The 15,903-nt window shown below is 39.4% G+C and overlaps 1 protein-coding gene across 1 annotated transcript in view; it reads right to left on the bottom strand.

The window, feature by feature from the left end:
- The window catches only part of CUBN (cubilin), a 276,297-nt gene that overhangs the window by 50,107 nt on the left and 210,287 nt on the right, over window positions 1–15,903 (bottom strand). The window contains exons 55-57 of the mRNA XM_081230089.1: window positions 14,709–14,865; window positions 13,130–13,279; window positions 240–440 (exon numbers count right to left, since the gene is read on the bottom strand). Of these exons, the coding sequence (XP_081086215.1) occupies window positions 240–440; window positions 13,130–13,279; window positions 14,709–14,865 (508 nt within the window). The remainder of the gene's footprint in view (window positions 1–239; window positions 441–13,129; window positions 13,280–14,708; window positions 14,866–15,903) is intronic.

The following is a 15,903-nucleotide window of genomic DNA, read 5'->3' as shown; positions in this document are numbered from 1 at the left end:
AACTTAAACTATCAAAAATAAATCTCAATCTTCCATTTGATTTTCAAAGAGTAGTTCTGCCAAAGTTCATGAAAAAGGGCCTCCCTTTTTTTTTTTAAGACCATGCACCTAATTGATAATTTTCTCCCTTAAGGTCTCTGAGTCTTCAACTTGGTGATGTGTGAATACAATTAAATCTCCTGATGAAAATTGCTCGAGAAAAAAAGAAAATTCCAAACTACATCATTATGGATACTCACGGGTTATCCTATAGAAAAACTTGAATCCCAAGTCCGTGGTGTGTGCATTTGAGTAGAAGTTAAGCAGCACGGGACCAGAGGTGGTGACAGGGGACAGGCTCTCATCCCCACACAGGGTCGCCAAAGGCGTGGAGGATAAGCTGTAACCCCTGACTATGTGCACGCCGTCGTTGACACAGCTTCCCGTTACAGTGGAGCGAGCTGAACAGGGCATGGAACAACCAGAAGCAACATAAGTAATAATCAGAAGCGACATAAACGATCACACGAAAATGTGAGGACGATTCACGCAATTTACACAGAAATTAAAATGAGACTCAACAGCCATTTTAATAAGTTGCCATTTAACTTGGTTTCCTGATGAATGACCCTCACCCTAGTTACAAAACAAGCACAGGGGTGAGGAAACAGGGAGAACTTCACAACCGTTGAATCCTACTTCGAAACAATCTGGAATTTTCTTCCCTATAAAATGACTCCTTTAATTCAGTGATTATAAACTGGGGACAATTTTGCCTCGCAGGGACATTTGGCAGTACCTGAAGACATTGTTTTGCTGTCATGCTGGGGTGTGCCACTGACACGGCATGGGCAGAGGCCAGGGATGCTGCTAAACGTGCTGTAATGCTCAGGGCTGCCCCAGGCCCCCTGCCCCCCACCACAACAGGGATGACCCAGCCCCAAGCGCCAAAGTGCTGCTAAACCTTGCGTTTAACCATGACGCTTATACACAGATAAAGGACTCCTACCACAGAGACGTCATTAGAATCTCAATGTTAATTAAACAAATGTTACAAATGTTCACACAAACAATATTAGCTTAAGAGTTTAGTGATTGTAAAATATATATCATTGTTTTGTTTTCTAATTATAAAACAGATATATACTCCAACCCATTCTAAAGAGAGATACAAAACAGAAAAACAAAAATTTTAAACTTTTTTTTTTTGGTGATGGGATTTTTTTTTTTTTTCTTTTTTTCTTTTTGCGGTATGCGGGCCTCTCACTGTTGTGGCCTCTCCCGTTGCAGAGCACAGGCTCCGGACGCGCAGGCCCAGAGGCCATGGCTCACGGGCCCAGCCGCTCCGCGGCATATGGGATCCTCCCAGACCGGGACACGAACCCGTATCCCCTGCATCGGCAGGCGGACTCTCAACCACTGCGCCACCAGGGAGGCCCGATGGGATGTTTTTAATTTGCATATTTTGGGTTGTTTGGGTTTTTTTTGATTTACAATATTGTGTTAGTTTCAGGTGTACAGCAAAGTGATTCATATATCTATTCTTTTTCAGATTCTTTTCCCATATAGGTTATTACAGAATACTGAGCAGAGTTTCCTGTGCTATACAGTAGGTCTTTGTTGGTTATCTATTTTAAATATAGTTAAGGAGACTTTTATTACTACAATGTATCCAGTCATTTTTATGGGTGAATTATATAGTTAAAAAATTAATTGGAGACTTCTCTGCTGGCACAGTGGTTAAGAATCCGCCTGTCCATGCAGGAGACACAGGTTCGATCCTTGGTCTGGGAAGATCCCACATGAGCCGAGCAACTAAGCCCGTGTGCCACAACTACTGAGCCTGCATTCTAGAGCCCCCAAGCCTCAACTACTGAAGCCTGCACGCTCTAGGGCCCGCGTGCTGCAGCTACTGAGCCCACACGCCTAGAGCCCATGCTCTGCAACAAGAGAAGCGACTGCAATGAGAAGCCCGCGCACCACAACGAAGAGTAGCCCCCTCTCGCCACAACTAGAGAAAGCCTGCACGCAGCAATGAAGACCCAACACAGCCAAAACAAAACAAAACAAAACAAAAACATTGATTGGGATCATCCTGCACATGATCTTTTGTAACCTAATTTTTATTAACATGAAATAACATAACATCATGCATTTAATATGATTAAATATCTTTTAAAACACTGAATTTAATGCATCTATCAAATTCTAATATATAGATGTGCCATACTATGTTCAATTAATCCCCTACAGCTTAATAATTCTATCTTTTCTAGCTTTTGTGATAAAAATACTGTTGAAACAAACATTTTTATCTATAAATATTTGCAGAAGTTTCTCATTATTTCATTAGAATACATTTTTAGAAGTTGAGTTACTGGTACTAAGGTAAAATTCTTTTTCAGATTTATCAAATAGTCCTTTGGAAAAGTGTTACCAATTCACAGTTCCACAGAAATTTAGGTATCTGACATTTCCCCCATTTCTACGTTTTCATCCCCACGTAGAGAAACCTTGTACCCATTCACAGTCACGCCCCATCCTCCCCCTTTACTGTTCTCCCAATCCTAGGCAACCACTAACCTACTTTCAGTCTTTGTGGATTTGTCTACTCTGGACATCTCACATAAACAGAATCATATATATATAATATATAATATTCAGCCCTTTTTGACTGGCTGCTTTTACTTAACATAATGTTTTTGAGGGTCATCCATGTTGTAGCATGTGTCAGTACTGCATTCCTTCCAAGCTCAATAGTATTCCATTGGATGGACAGACCACATCTTTGTTTATCCATTTTGTAGTTCATGGACATTTGTTTTGTTTATACCTTTTGGCTATTATAAATAACACTGCTATAGATATTCATGTACAAGGTTTTGTGTGGATACGTGTTTTCAATCTCTTGGGTAAATAAGTAGGAGTAGAATTGCAGACTCATATAGTAACCCTATGTTTAATGTTTTGAGGACCTATCAGCCTGTTTTCGAAAGAGGCTGCACCATTCCGCCACCACAACAGCAATTAGAACCAGCATGAGAGTTCTAATTCCCACATCCTCACCAACACTTGTCTTTAGAGTATGAAATGGTAGTACATTGTGGTTTTGATTTGCCTGTCTCTATGAGTAACGATGTTGAGCATCTTTTCATGTGCTTATTGGCCATTTGTATATCTTGGAAGAAATATCTGTTCAGATTCTTTGCCACTTTAAAAATATTTAGTTAGGCCACACTGTGTGGCTTGCTCAGTCTTAGTTCCCCAACAAGGGACTGAACCCAGACCCTCGGCAGTGAAAGAGAGGAGTCCTAACCACTGGACCACCAGGGAATTCCCTCCTTTGCCATTTTTAAACTGGGATATATGTTTCTTAATGTTCAGTTCTAAGAGTTCTTTTCTATTCTAGATACTAGAATGGTCGTGAATTTTTATTTCTCTTGGGTAAATACCTGGGAGTAGAATTGCTGGGTCATAAATAAGGTATGTATTTAATTCTATAAGAAACTGCCAGTCAAATTCTTCCAAGTGGTTATATCAGTACCTATTCTCATGAGGAATGTTTGAAACTTCCAGTTGCTCTGCATGCTTGTCAACATTTGATATTGTCAGTCTTTTTCATTTTAGCCATTTTGTTGTGTGTGAAATGGTACCTCATTGTGATATTTAATTTACATTGTTCTGATGGCTAATGATATAGAATATTTTTCATGTTCTCATTGACAAAAACAACAGAAAACACTTTTATCTCATCTAGATGATAACTTGAACGTGTACCTAACACCTACACACACACACACACACACACACGCACGCATTTTACCTACTTAAAATTCCCCATCGGAACTGCCCCAAACTATGTTACAATCTCTTATATAAGCACATACTATGACATAATGGACTTTACAATCAGACCGTCTGTTTGCTGTTAGAACATTCTTATAAATTAAAGAAACTATGGTATACATTTACTTTATAATTTCAAGTCCCCTGGCCATAGATCTTGGTTCAAGGGTGGGCATGTGACCTAGGCCAATCCATTTAGAGTAAATTTCAGGTAAACTGTTTGGAATCTGGAATAGACAGTAGTGTGCTGGTAAATAGAACAACCAGCTCTCCGAGGGATAGAGGAACACCCTCATTTGTAGCATTTGCTAATTTCTGTGGTAGAAATACTCCCACTATAGCCAATGTCAAGTTACCAACGCGAGGTCATTAAATGCAGAATTTGGACCAGAGGAGCATGACTGACTCTTGCAAGATGGTACAAGCCAACTCCAGCATGCCACTGGATAGATATCCTCTCTCTTCCTAGACATGCAGGAGGGGTATGCCCCACTGTGAGGGCAGCTACCCTACAGCCAAGACAGAAGCCAGCTTTAGGGTGAGACTCACACTGGAGTAGCACAGAGTGAGAACAGAAAAAGTGAAACGTTTGATGACAAAATGAAAATGCTAGATTAAGCGGATATGAGGGACCACCAACTCTGAGGTTGTCTAGAAGGAAAGCCAATAAATTGCCCTTTTATGTTTAAACCAGGTTGAATTAAGTCTCCTGTTAATAGTGCCATAAAAATTCCTAATTGATATAGTAAGGATTATCCTAATCATAATCATGGTTGCAATTATTCTTTTTTTTTTTTTTTTTTTTTTTGTTCGGTACGCAGGCCTCTCACTGTTGTGGCCTCTCCCGTTGCAGAGCACAGGCTCCAGACGTGCAGGCTCAGCAGCCATGGCTCACGGGCCCAGCCGCTCTGCGGCATGTGGGATCTTCCCGGACCGGGGCATGAACCCGTGTCCCCTGCATCGGCAGGTGGACTCTCAACCACTGCGCCACCAGGGAAGCCCTGCAATTATTCTTTATGGAACCCCACCGTCCTGAGCACTGCTGATAGATTGACTGATTACTCCAAGGTAGGATATCAGACCCCATCTAGGCCAATCAGATGTGTTCAAACTGTAACTGAGTAAGAAGGAGTCAACAGTGGGAGCCAAATATGTTCAACTTGGAAAACAGCAGCAGCGGTCTCCTGACTGCAGTAGGAAGCCGGGCTGTAACAAGAGGAAATGAAGCTGTCGTGCAGAAAGAGAGGGGGAAAGACAGAACATTTTGAAGGATTCATGTTCTGGAAGCCTATTAGTCCCCTTCTTATTTTTAAACCTTCCTTTGACGAGATGAGATAACCCAGTATCCTTTCTATAAACTCTACATCTAAGCAAACTTGAAGATAATCTACTGCTTTTAACTGAAAGAATTTGATGTATGCATTTTTAATATATTTGTACATTAAAAGTCCCCTCCTCTTTTAATTGTATTATCTTAAAGAAAATTGATATTTTTTATCAGAAAATATCTATGCAATTTAAATTTTAAGTCATTTTAGGAACACATTTGGCATTTTAGCTATGTTTTTATACAACTGAAGAAATTTTGAGGTATCAATTCAAGATATGTTTATTAAAGTAAGCCCAAAGGATTCCTTTATTTTGAAAATCCTGGAATAGAAATGCTTCTAATTGGGAATAAATCTACAAGTTAAAAATGTTAAAGACTTAACTTTAGTGACCTTACCATGTAATAAGAAACAGTATGATGTTGGAAAAACAGGACAAAAAAGAAATACATTAAACTCAGATTCACAGTTTGAATACTGCCAAATTGTGTACCTTAATTATAGCCTTAGAATTTTTCTTGTTCCAAGAGCTCCACTGGAATTTAAAACATTCAGAGGAGGTGAATGTGAGAATCAAAAAATAGTATGAATTAGCTATAAAAATATCTTTAGGCAGCAACAATACATTAAGTTGTAAAAGCAAAATCACAGAATGAAAGGAAATACTGCTGATGCTAGATTAAAATCTCAGTTCTACTTTGGTCGAATGACCTGCTATGCAGATATCCTTTAAGTACTAAAGAGTTAGTTTTTTAACTCTTTGATGATATAGACTATCACAGGGGTGGTTGTCTTAGAAAATTATGGAAAGGCTGTGAAATGTAAGGTAAAGTATGTCATAGACTTGCTAATGTTTCAAAAAAATTAAAGGAACTAATTTAATTGCAGAAAAATCAGTCGTGAAATAGCAGTTGTATATCTATACTGAGACATAGCCAAAATGCACTAGTTGTTATAAAAGGTCTGTATCAACAATAAGGAGAAGCAGAGGAAGCTGAGAGAGTATTTTAATTTTTTTGTAGATGGCAATATATTATCAGATAACTAAGCAAACCGTTCAAGACAATCTGCTCATTTTCAAAGCCTGACTCAATATATCGTGAAAGTTGTGATATTTGGCAAGTTGCTTAATGATTAAAACATTCTCGTGTCATTTCCAGTAGCAATTTCTTTAAGGTGGGGTGCTCTTCCAAATGTTATCCATAAGAAATCAAACATTACATAATATCAGAATTTGTGAAGTTACCTAAAGTCTAAGAACATATCAAGGATTAGCATAAACAAGGTAATACACAAGAAAATGAGATATAAATATGTCAGCAGGCATCAAATAATTCACACACATACATCTTTTTCTCAAGCTGTACACATCCCCTCACTGCATTAGATCAAAGATATCAGTCTGATTCTTCAGTGAGAAGACACTTGGTGACAAAACCACAGGCATCAGAAAATAATGATTAAGTAAACATTTTTCCATAATCATAGGGGAACCAATTGTGATATCTTATATTACAATCAAAATATACACAAAATTCTCAAGTAGAATATAATTAAATGCAACTAGGATGATTGTCTTCTAGGGAGAGAAAATAACTTAGTCAAGGTTTAAAAAAACTTCTTTAAGAAGCAAGATGTATATCATAGTTGAGTTTATGGCCGGGAAGTAGCATTCAATCAGACACATGAGAACTCGTCAGGAAGAGTGGTACCCTGAAATTGAATGATACTTTCTCCACTGACGTCATGGAACAAGCGGCTACAGTCATTCTTAATCCTACCTTCAGTAAATGATTTGATGAATATTTACTATTGAAATCTCAGAGGTGTAAAATAATCCTCCATGATTTGTTTTTATGACTATTTTCCATCCTTCTGAAAAACTGTAAGACACATTTATTATTTTAAATGGGTAAGGTTCTATCCAACATAGTGAAAAATAATTTTTATCAAGTTATTCACATATCTTCATTACAGAGAGCAATGTTCGATTCTGGGCATCATCATGATTCCAAGAACTTGGAGAGAATTGAAAGGGAAGCCAAGGATGAGCAATTCAGCAAATAATGTAAACTTGTGGAATTTAGATTCCGACTGCACTTTTCCTTCAGAGTCATAGATAGAGAGGCAAAGATGCCAGAAGACTAGAAATAGTGGGAAATCCTTTTGGTTGAAATATTTTAATATTGCAGATATGATAAAGTCCTTTCAGTAAAATAGCAAAGGGTTCTAGGGAGAGGGATGTGAATTGGGGGGCAGCTCTGAGTAACTTGGAGACTGGACTCCCCAGTAGAGGATGATTCCCTGAGAGGGAGAAGCAGGCACTCGTACAGAACTAAGCTCCACAGAGTGTGAAAGCCAAGGTCTTGTATTATAACACAGACAAGCAAGGAACCTCACACAACTAAATCGTCTCCTCTGGGGCTTGGCCAATTTGAATAAAATATCAATAAAAACTATTTCAAAAGAACCATTGCCCAGTGCTTTCTAAAATAATGGATTGCAAAATGGGCCTACGTTCTGATTTCTTGAGAAACAACTGAAGAAGCAAAGAAAAGAAATGGTAAGTAGCTGCATAATGCCACTTTAAAAAAAAAAAAACAACTTAGATTAAATGGAGGGGAAATGTGAACTAAGACCGACAAAACTCAGTTATGTTTCTTGGTGGGAAAAAAGGGCAAAAGGAAAAAAAAATCTAAAACTAAATTTTCTTCCTTTTTTCTTTTTAGCTTTATATTAGGCATACCCTGTAAACCAGGACTTCTAAGTTAACGAAGGAGAATTCAGGCAAATATTACGTAGGACTTGCCATGCGGCTGCTCTGGAAATCTAGCCCTATTCCTCTCAGGGCCTTTGAAGCCATCTCTAGAGGACAGTAAACAAAATGCATTTGCATTGGTTCTCGCCCATTTTCTGTGCCAAGGGACTACTCACTATCCAGTTCTTATCAAGAGATACTCTGGATCTGAGAAAAACTGAGTTTAGAATTTACCTAGATGTAGGATTTTTTAGTTAAGAATTCTAAACCCCTCATTATCACCAGGGGAATCAATGTTATTACCCAGATTTTTTAAAATAAATTTATTTGTTTTATTTATTTATTTTTGGCTGTATTGGGTCTTCGTTCCTGGGCGCGGGCTTTCTCTAGTTGCGGCGAGCGGGGGCTACTCTTCGTTGCGGTGCGTGAACTTCTCATTGCAGTGGCTTCTCTTGTTGCGGAGCAAGGGCTCTAGGCGCACGGGCTCAGTAGTTGTGGCACGCAGGCTCAGTAGTTGTGGCACGCAGGCTCTACAGCACAGGCTCAGTAGTTGTGGCACACGGGCTTAGTTGCTCTGCAGCATGTGGGATCTTCCCGGACCAGGGCTCGAACCTGTGTCGCCTGCATTGGCAGGAGGATTCTTAACCCCTGTGCCACCAGGAAAGCCCCATTACCCAATTTTAATGATAGCAAAATCAAGGCACAGAAGGCACTGGCTTGTCTTAGGTTACCTCATCTGTTAAGTGTTTTCTTTATAAAGTAAAAAAAAAAAAAAAAAAGACCTATAATCCTCCCAGTAACTTGGAGGCATCTACTTGGCCACATGAATAATGAAAACAGAAAAATATACTTTTAGATTGTCCAATATTTGGGAAAATAAAATGAGTATTTATCTGATGACATCTGATTCCAAAATAAGTACATTGGAAACTGATGGTTTCTCTCTCATGCTTTCTCGTTATATTTTGTTTATTTTTGCCATTTTGTTTTTGACCAAAGTAACATTTTGAATTTGTCAAATCTCTATTTTATTTCACTACTTTGGAAGACGCTGTTAAGAATACCAAGAGCCATTTTAGTCTTGAGGTAACTTAAAAAAGTCTTGTAAACGCTCAGATGGAATTTTCTTCTATGACTTTTGACTTCCCTGAAATTTTTATAGTTCAGTAGAGATTATATAGGAAACATACGTCTGTATTTCATAGAATGCCTAGCATTGGAAATGTAATAATAAGGAGAAAGAGAAACTTAGGCCAACATAAAATACCATAACATAATTTCAGAACAACTTGTTTAGTGGAAAGTAGGTCACTGAACATTTGTAACTTCCCTGCAGGAAGAGCACCAGTGTGTAGGTCAATAACCAATAAACTAGCCTGAATAGTAAAACCTTTCCTAACCAGTTGTCAGTGTTTAGTAAACACAGTGTATGGACAAGTGTGTTTCCCTCTAGCATTCTGTAGCCTGGAATAGTCCATCTTCTTCTTGATAAATCCACCTTTTGTGCCAACGGCCCACCACAAAAAAGCAGATCCAGAACTTTCAACTTCACCCAGGTCAACGCAGGGTCTGCTGGCCGCTTGGGCTCAGAAATACTTAGTCATTTGGACAGAATCTCTCAGAAACAGGTCTATGGCCTATGGCAGCTAGGAAGACCAATGCTCCTGCAGACAGGCTGTGATTTTTCGTGAGAGCTACTCTCACTCCGTTTTATCACAATACACTGCACAGGAATTCCCCAGGCTCACTTAAGGGGTGGAAGGTGATTGTTACTGTAGCTAGTGGATCTCTAACTTGCTGATGGTATTCCATGAACGTGGCACTGATATGATTAGTGATAAGAATCTAACCACAAAATAAATCTGATTAATGTTGCCCTTTTCAGGAATCATCATGATTCATTTAATCTAAGCCAGAAATTACTCACTTAGCAGTTTGAAAACGCTGAGTACATGTAACACTGGAAATGTTATCATAAGGATATTATCTTATAAAAAGATCAGTCTCTTCAACTGGGTGAGAACGAGCAAATCCATTAGTAAAAAGAAATCACTTAAGGGCTTCCCTGGTGGCGCAGTGGTTGAGAGTCCGCCTGCCGATGCAGGGGACACGGGTTCGTGCCCCGGTCCGGGAGGATCGCATGTGCCGCGGAGCGGCTGGGCCCGTGAGCCATGGCCACTGAGCCTGCGTGTCCGGAGCCTGTGCTCCGCAACGGGAGAGGCCACAGCAGTGAGAGGCACGCTTACCGCAAAAAAAAAAAAAAAAGAAGAAGAAATCACTTAATCTGGCAAAACCAAATATCTGTTCGCAGCCAACTTGTGTTAAAGGTCGTGTCTGGAGATCCTGACTGGTGGCAGCAAAAATAACAAAACAATAGTTCACAAGGTATGTTTCTAGGGCATGATCTGACTTTCACAACTACTATTTTATATCAGTATTTTTGTAAGAATTATAGTGATTACCAGAAAGATTAAGTAATTTGTACAAAGTCATGTGACTAGTAGGTGGCCAATCTGGCATTGAGACCGGTCCTAAAATACCATGCCTGCCCTACCCCACCCCAGGTCAGGTAGTCTAGAGTATGCTCGCCCCTTTACCCCACCTGTCAACTAAACTCAGGGAGCTACTGTGCGGTGTCAGTATAGGTTCCCTTCTAATAACACATGTACCATTGGTATAGGCAGTGCTTTCTGTGGCTATATTATATAGTACATTTACCAGCATCTCCTTTTTCAGTCTAAATAATATTGGCATATGATATTCTTGTGTTTATGTAATTTAGTGAGGACAAATGCACATATAAATGCACAATCCAAGCCACATGTTTTTCCCGTTATTAAGATAACTTTTTCACTTAATATCAAAAAACAAACACCCCAATCAAAAAATGGGAAGAAGATCTAAACAGAGATTTCCCCAACGAAGACATAAAAATGGCCAATAGGCACTTGAAAAAATGCTCAACATCGATAATTATTAGAGAAATGTGATTCAAAACCACCATGAGGTATCACCTCACATTGGTCAGAATGGCCATCATCAAAAAGTCTACAAATAATAATGTTTGAGAGGGTGTTGAGAACAGGGAACCCTCCTACACTGTTGGTGGAAATGTAAATTGGTGCAACCACTATAGAGAACAGTATGGCGGTTCCTTAAAAAATTAAAAATAGAGTTACCATGTGATCCACGGATCCCACTCCTGGGCATATAGTTCCTGAAGAAAACTATAATTTGAAAAGATACATGCACCCCAATGTTCATTGCAGCACTATTTACAACAATCAAGACATGGAAGCACCCTATATGTCCATTGACAGACGAATGGGTAAAGAAGATGTTAGATACCCACACACACACACACACACACACACACACTGGAATATTACTCAGCCATAAAGAAACAATGAAATAATGCCATTTGCAGCAATATGGATGGACCTAGAGACTATCATACTAAATGAAGTAAGTCAGACAGAGAAAAACAAATATCATATGACAGTTCTTATATGTGGAATCTAAAAATTAACACAAATGAACTTATTTACAAAACAGAAATAGACTCAGAGACAGAGAAAACAAACTTAGGGTTACCAAAAGGGAAAAGTAGGGGGAGGGATAAATTAGGAGTTTGGGAATAACATATACACACTACTATATATAAAACAGATAACCAACAGGGACCTACTGTATAGCACAGGGAACTATACTCAATATTTTGTAATAACCTAAAAGGGAAAAGAATCTGTAAAAGAATATATATATATGTACGTATAACTGAATCACTTTGCTGCACACCTGAAACAAACACAACATTGTAAGCCAACTATACTTCAATAAAAATTAAAATAAAAAAATAAAATAAAATAACATTCCCTTAATTATAAGATAATAGAAAAGATATAAAGAAGAAAATAAATATCACCTATAAATCTATGACACGGTAGTAACAACTCTTTAATTACTAGTTAATAGTCTTACAGATTTTATTCACAGAGTTTATTTTAAATAAAAAAATAGGATCTCTTATATAAACTGTTTTACCTTCCCTTAATACTTTATATATCATGAACATCTTTTTATATTGCTGGAATTTTGTGTTAGCAAATGCTGAGAAGATTATATTTTACCTCATAGTCCATTCGTACAGTGACATACATCAATTCATACCTGGCATTTTCCAGCAAACACATACCAAAAACTACAGTATGTAGAGATGTAGGAAAAGGAGGTCACAGAAAATGCTTCCAGTGAGAGAGACTTTGTATAATTTATCAACCTATGAGTACTGATGTGTCATTTTTATTTTTATGAAACATAAATTTCCTGGATGCTGAATATTGTAGAACACTTTGTTAAGTTTAACTTTTCACTGCCATGGGAGACCAACCCAAATAGAAAAGAAATTTTGGTTGGGCAGATGAAGCTTGGCAAACGTACAGATAAACTGTAATTTAGAAATGAAAAGTTAATTTGTGAAAAATATTAAAATGACTGAGTGGTTGGAGATGCCCATCCACTTGAAGGGAACTTTTCTCTGCCGTATGATACCACCTGGGTAAACATCAAGCTGTGTCCAGTGTAGTCAGAACCCAGCCCAGACCAGCAGCTCCAACGTCCCCTTTGCCAACAGGCAGGGAATGAACCCAAAGGGGCACTGTGGTTAGGGATTTCCCAGTCCCTGTGGTACTGATGAAGATGAAAATGAAAAAGAAGATGAGAGCATATCCCACAGTCATATTTAATGAAAGTAGAACACAAATATTTATTAATTTTATTAATTAATTCATTCAACATTTATGGAGCACCTACTTTGACTCAGAAGTGAAGTTTCTCTTGCTAGTTTATAGTGTGTGTGTGTGTGTGTGTGTGTGAGACTGTGTGAAGGCACCTGTACATGTGTAGAATAAACGCAAATGAATAAATTAGAAACTATGATTAACATGTAATAGATTTCAGACTTATTTTCTTTAGGCCGTTTACATGATGCTTATGTTCTTAAAGCTCTTGCATTATTTTTTAACCTCTGGATGGATTGTATAGGATGATACATGTGTTCTTAAAATATTGGATGGAGTTTTAATCAAGTTTACATCAACTCCACTCTGTAACATTTTTAATATTTTCCTCAAATGGTGATTTTAGACAATCTCTGCCTCTGCTTATCACCCATTCATTTATTAAGAACCAATTGTAATTTAGATAAGAATAAACTTACCTTCCAGATGGAAAGACACAAAAGTCAAGAGGACCACGGACAGAGGACTGGCCTCTATGATGTAGGTGCAGTTCATGTTGTTGTCATATTGCTTTGGGTAGTTTGGAGAAACAATGTAACCTGAAGGATTAGTGAAATTCCTTCCACATCCTAAGTGGGAAGAAAAAGCCATTATCAGAACATTTGTTCTCCCAGATAGCATCTCTTTATCAGTGAGGGAAAGCCTCAACTTTCCTAAGCTCTCTAGAAACATATTCTCTGAGCTACTCCAAACGGAAGTAATAATAACTAAAAGAATGGAGCTCTGATTTAAAAATAAATATGCAAAATCAGAATATTATATAGTTTCTAGAAAAATGATGCAGAGTTTTGGGTTAAGTAGAAATTTTACCACAAATCCATTGCAAATCACTTAATTTTAAGATATTAAAGGAAGAATGACTTAGCAAAGATTGAAGAGGATTCATGTAGCTAAAGAAATAAAACTAATGAAAAGTGATCTGTGCCAGATCAATACACTTAACAGTTTTAAAATATCTTATTATATTATAGAAAAATATGTTCTTTTCATTACCATTGTAATATGGCTATAAAAATAATACCTGCTTTATAAAAATGGTTGAATTTACTAATCCCAACTCAAAAAATTCTCACATGATTCCCAGGTGTCAGAAATGAAGAGAACTACCTTTTTACCACTAAAATGACATTTGTTTTTATCTAACCACTAACTAGTTAATCCACACACTCCCTATCTATCACATAGATAGAAAATATCAGCGTCCTTTTAAACCGATATTAAAACACACACATACACAGACACAACGAACCAAGTGAAGACCTAGAATTAGGTCTGCGGTGGTCTTTTGTTACTGACTTTACACCACCCTCTTATTCATGTCTGAAATACCTGTTCACTGCATTATTTCCTCTGATTCCTTTCATCAAACTTTTTCCTAAACAGTGGCTTGCAAATAGTTGCTACTTAATTCAGCCAACAAGCACACACACCACTGTGTCTCAGACTTGAAAACTACATGTCCCACTCTTCTTCCTGGTGAGTAGTCGTCAGAGGAGGAAGGGGAAAACCTGAAGAAAGCGGCCCCCAAGGTTGACTGAGCGTGAGAATCATCTGGGTGAGAGCTAACACATGTAAGTCCCTAGCCAGGGAAGTTCTGCATTCCGAAGGCCTGGGGGGAAGACAGCGTTTTTACAGCCCCAGGTGAGGTCCATGCGGGCAGGCAATGCGCTTCAGGCCCGGCCTGCTGATTGGCTACTAATTACGGCCTTCTGGGCTTCTGCCCAATTCCTGCCCCGATGCGGATTCTAGGTTAATTTCAGGCATTAGCGACGGGCACTCAGGCCTTCTACACCATTTCTCTACTGACCCACGGTTGGATTCAGTTCCATTCTGGCTGATTTGGTAGGAAAGGCGCACTCAGGATTAGGTGACCCACCCAGACTCTCCCCACGGACCTCCAGGCCAGCCAACCCTGGAGCAGAACCCTTCTCCCCCAGCCTGCCTGTGGCAGCCACGCCCTTCCAAGGGCCCCTGGGTTTGGTGTTCAGCGCTACTTACGGCTAACGAAGGATGCAGAGAAGCCCTGAGCTGGGACGTCCTGCGACTGGAACACAGCAGTGAAGGCGTTTCTGGGCGTGATGACGGGACCGGGGGCCACGTTCCCGCAGCTCGAGGCTAACAGGGCCTGATCGGCCTCCTGAGTGCCTGCCCACACCTAGCAAAGCCAGAAACATGACTTAGTGCTCCAGGTTTTCCCTCGCCAATGTTTAACTGGTGCTCAGGCTGGAAAACAATAGCACTCAGGTGTATATAGACTAAACATAATGGTAAATAAAACACACAAATCTGCAATATTTTCTTTTGAGAACCATTTCTTTAGGCTGCTTTTTTATAGTATAGCCCATTCGTGACTCTTGCAAGGAGACTGTTCGTTTTTGTGTATCTAGGCAGTGATTTAAAAAAAAAAAAACAACTCTCAGTCACTACCCAGTTTCCTCTTGCTTTTTCCTAGTTGACCTGATCTAGCTCAATTTGCTATGTTCCGGGGGAAACAGAGCAGCATGTGTGCTGCTGTGGGGTTTACCATCTGTCCTGGATGGCTGGCAAATTGTGGGTTGCACGTAGAGAAGATTTACCAAGCAAGAAGCCCATGGGAAGAAAGTGGATATGAATTCCAGGTCTACATGTAATTGGCATGAATTGGGATAAATCATGGAAGGCTTCCTGGCACTGTTGAATTTTAAGGTTCATTTTGAAGAAAGGATGAGATTCAGTCTCTCTGCAATTCACTAAAGACTGCATCACCAACTCCCAGGTAGACCCCGGCCACTTTACAAGAAGCAAATGATGATACGCTCATTTGAGAAATAAATTGTGAGGCTCAAAATTCCAACTTTGATCAGACCAATCCTAGACCAGCCTAGGGAAGGATATTAATCATAGACTCACGTTTAAATGCAAATTCCAACTGTGAAAGGAGCTGCTGTGGAGCCGCTGAGTGTGTAGGAGGGGCTTTGCCTGACTTCAAGAGAGGCCTGAAGAAGCCCCACGGGCAGGAAGGGGCGGGGCTGGTTCAAACAGAGCGAAAACTGAGTCAGGAGTGAGGCGGGGCTGCAGTCGGTGCAAGCCCCGTGGCATGTCAGGGGTCCGGGCCACAGCCTGAACGTGGCAAGGGGCCTCCAGGAGGCTTGAAGCTCAAAGCGGAGACGAGAAGGAAGAGAGAGGACGCTGGGAGATCAGCCAGGAGGCTGTG

This window comes from Mesoplodon bidens (assembly GCF_964165515.1).
Source record: "Mesoplodon bidens genome assembly, chromosome: 3".
NCBI classification, from domain to species: Eukaryota; Metazoa; Chordata; class Mammalia; order Artiodactyla; family Ziphiidae; genus Mesoplodon; species Mesoplodon bidens.
Note: the sequence above shows the minus strand (reverse complement) of the source record. Positions and strands in the feature narration are given on the sequence as shown.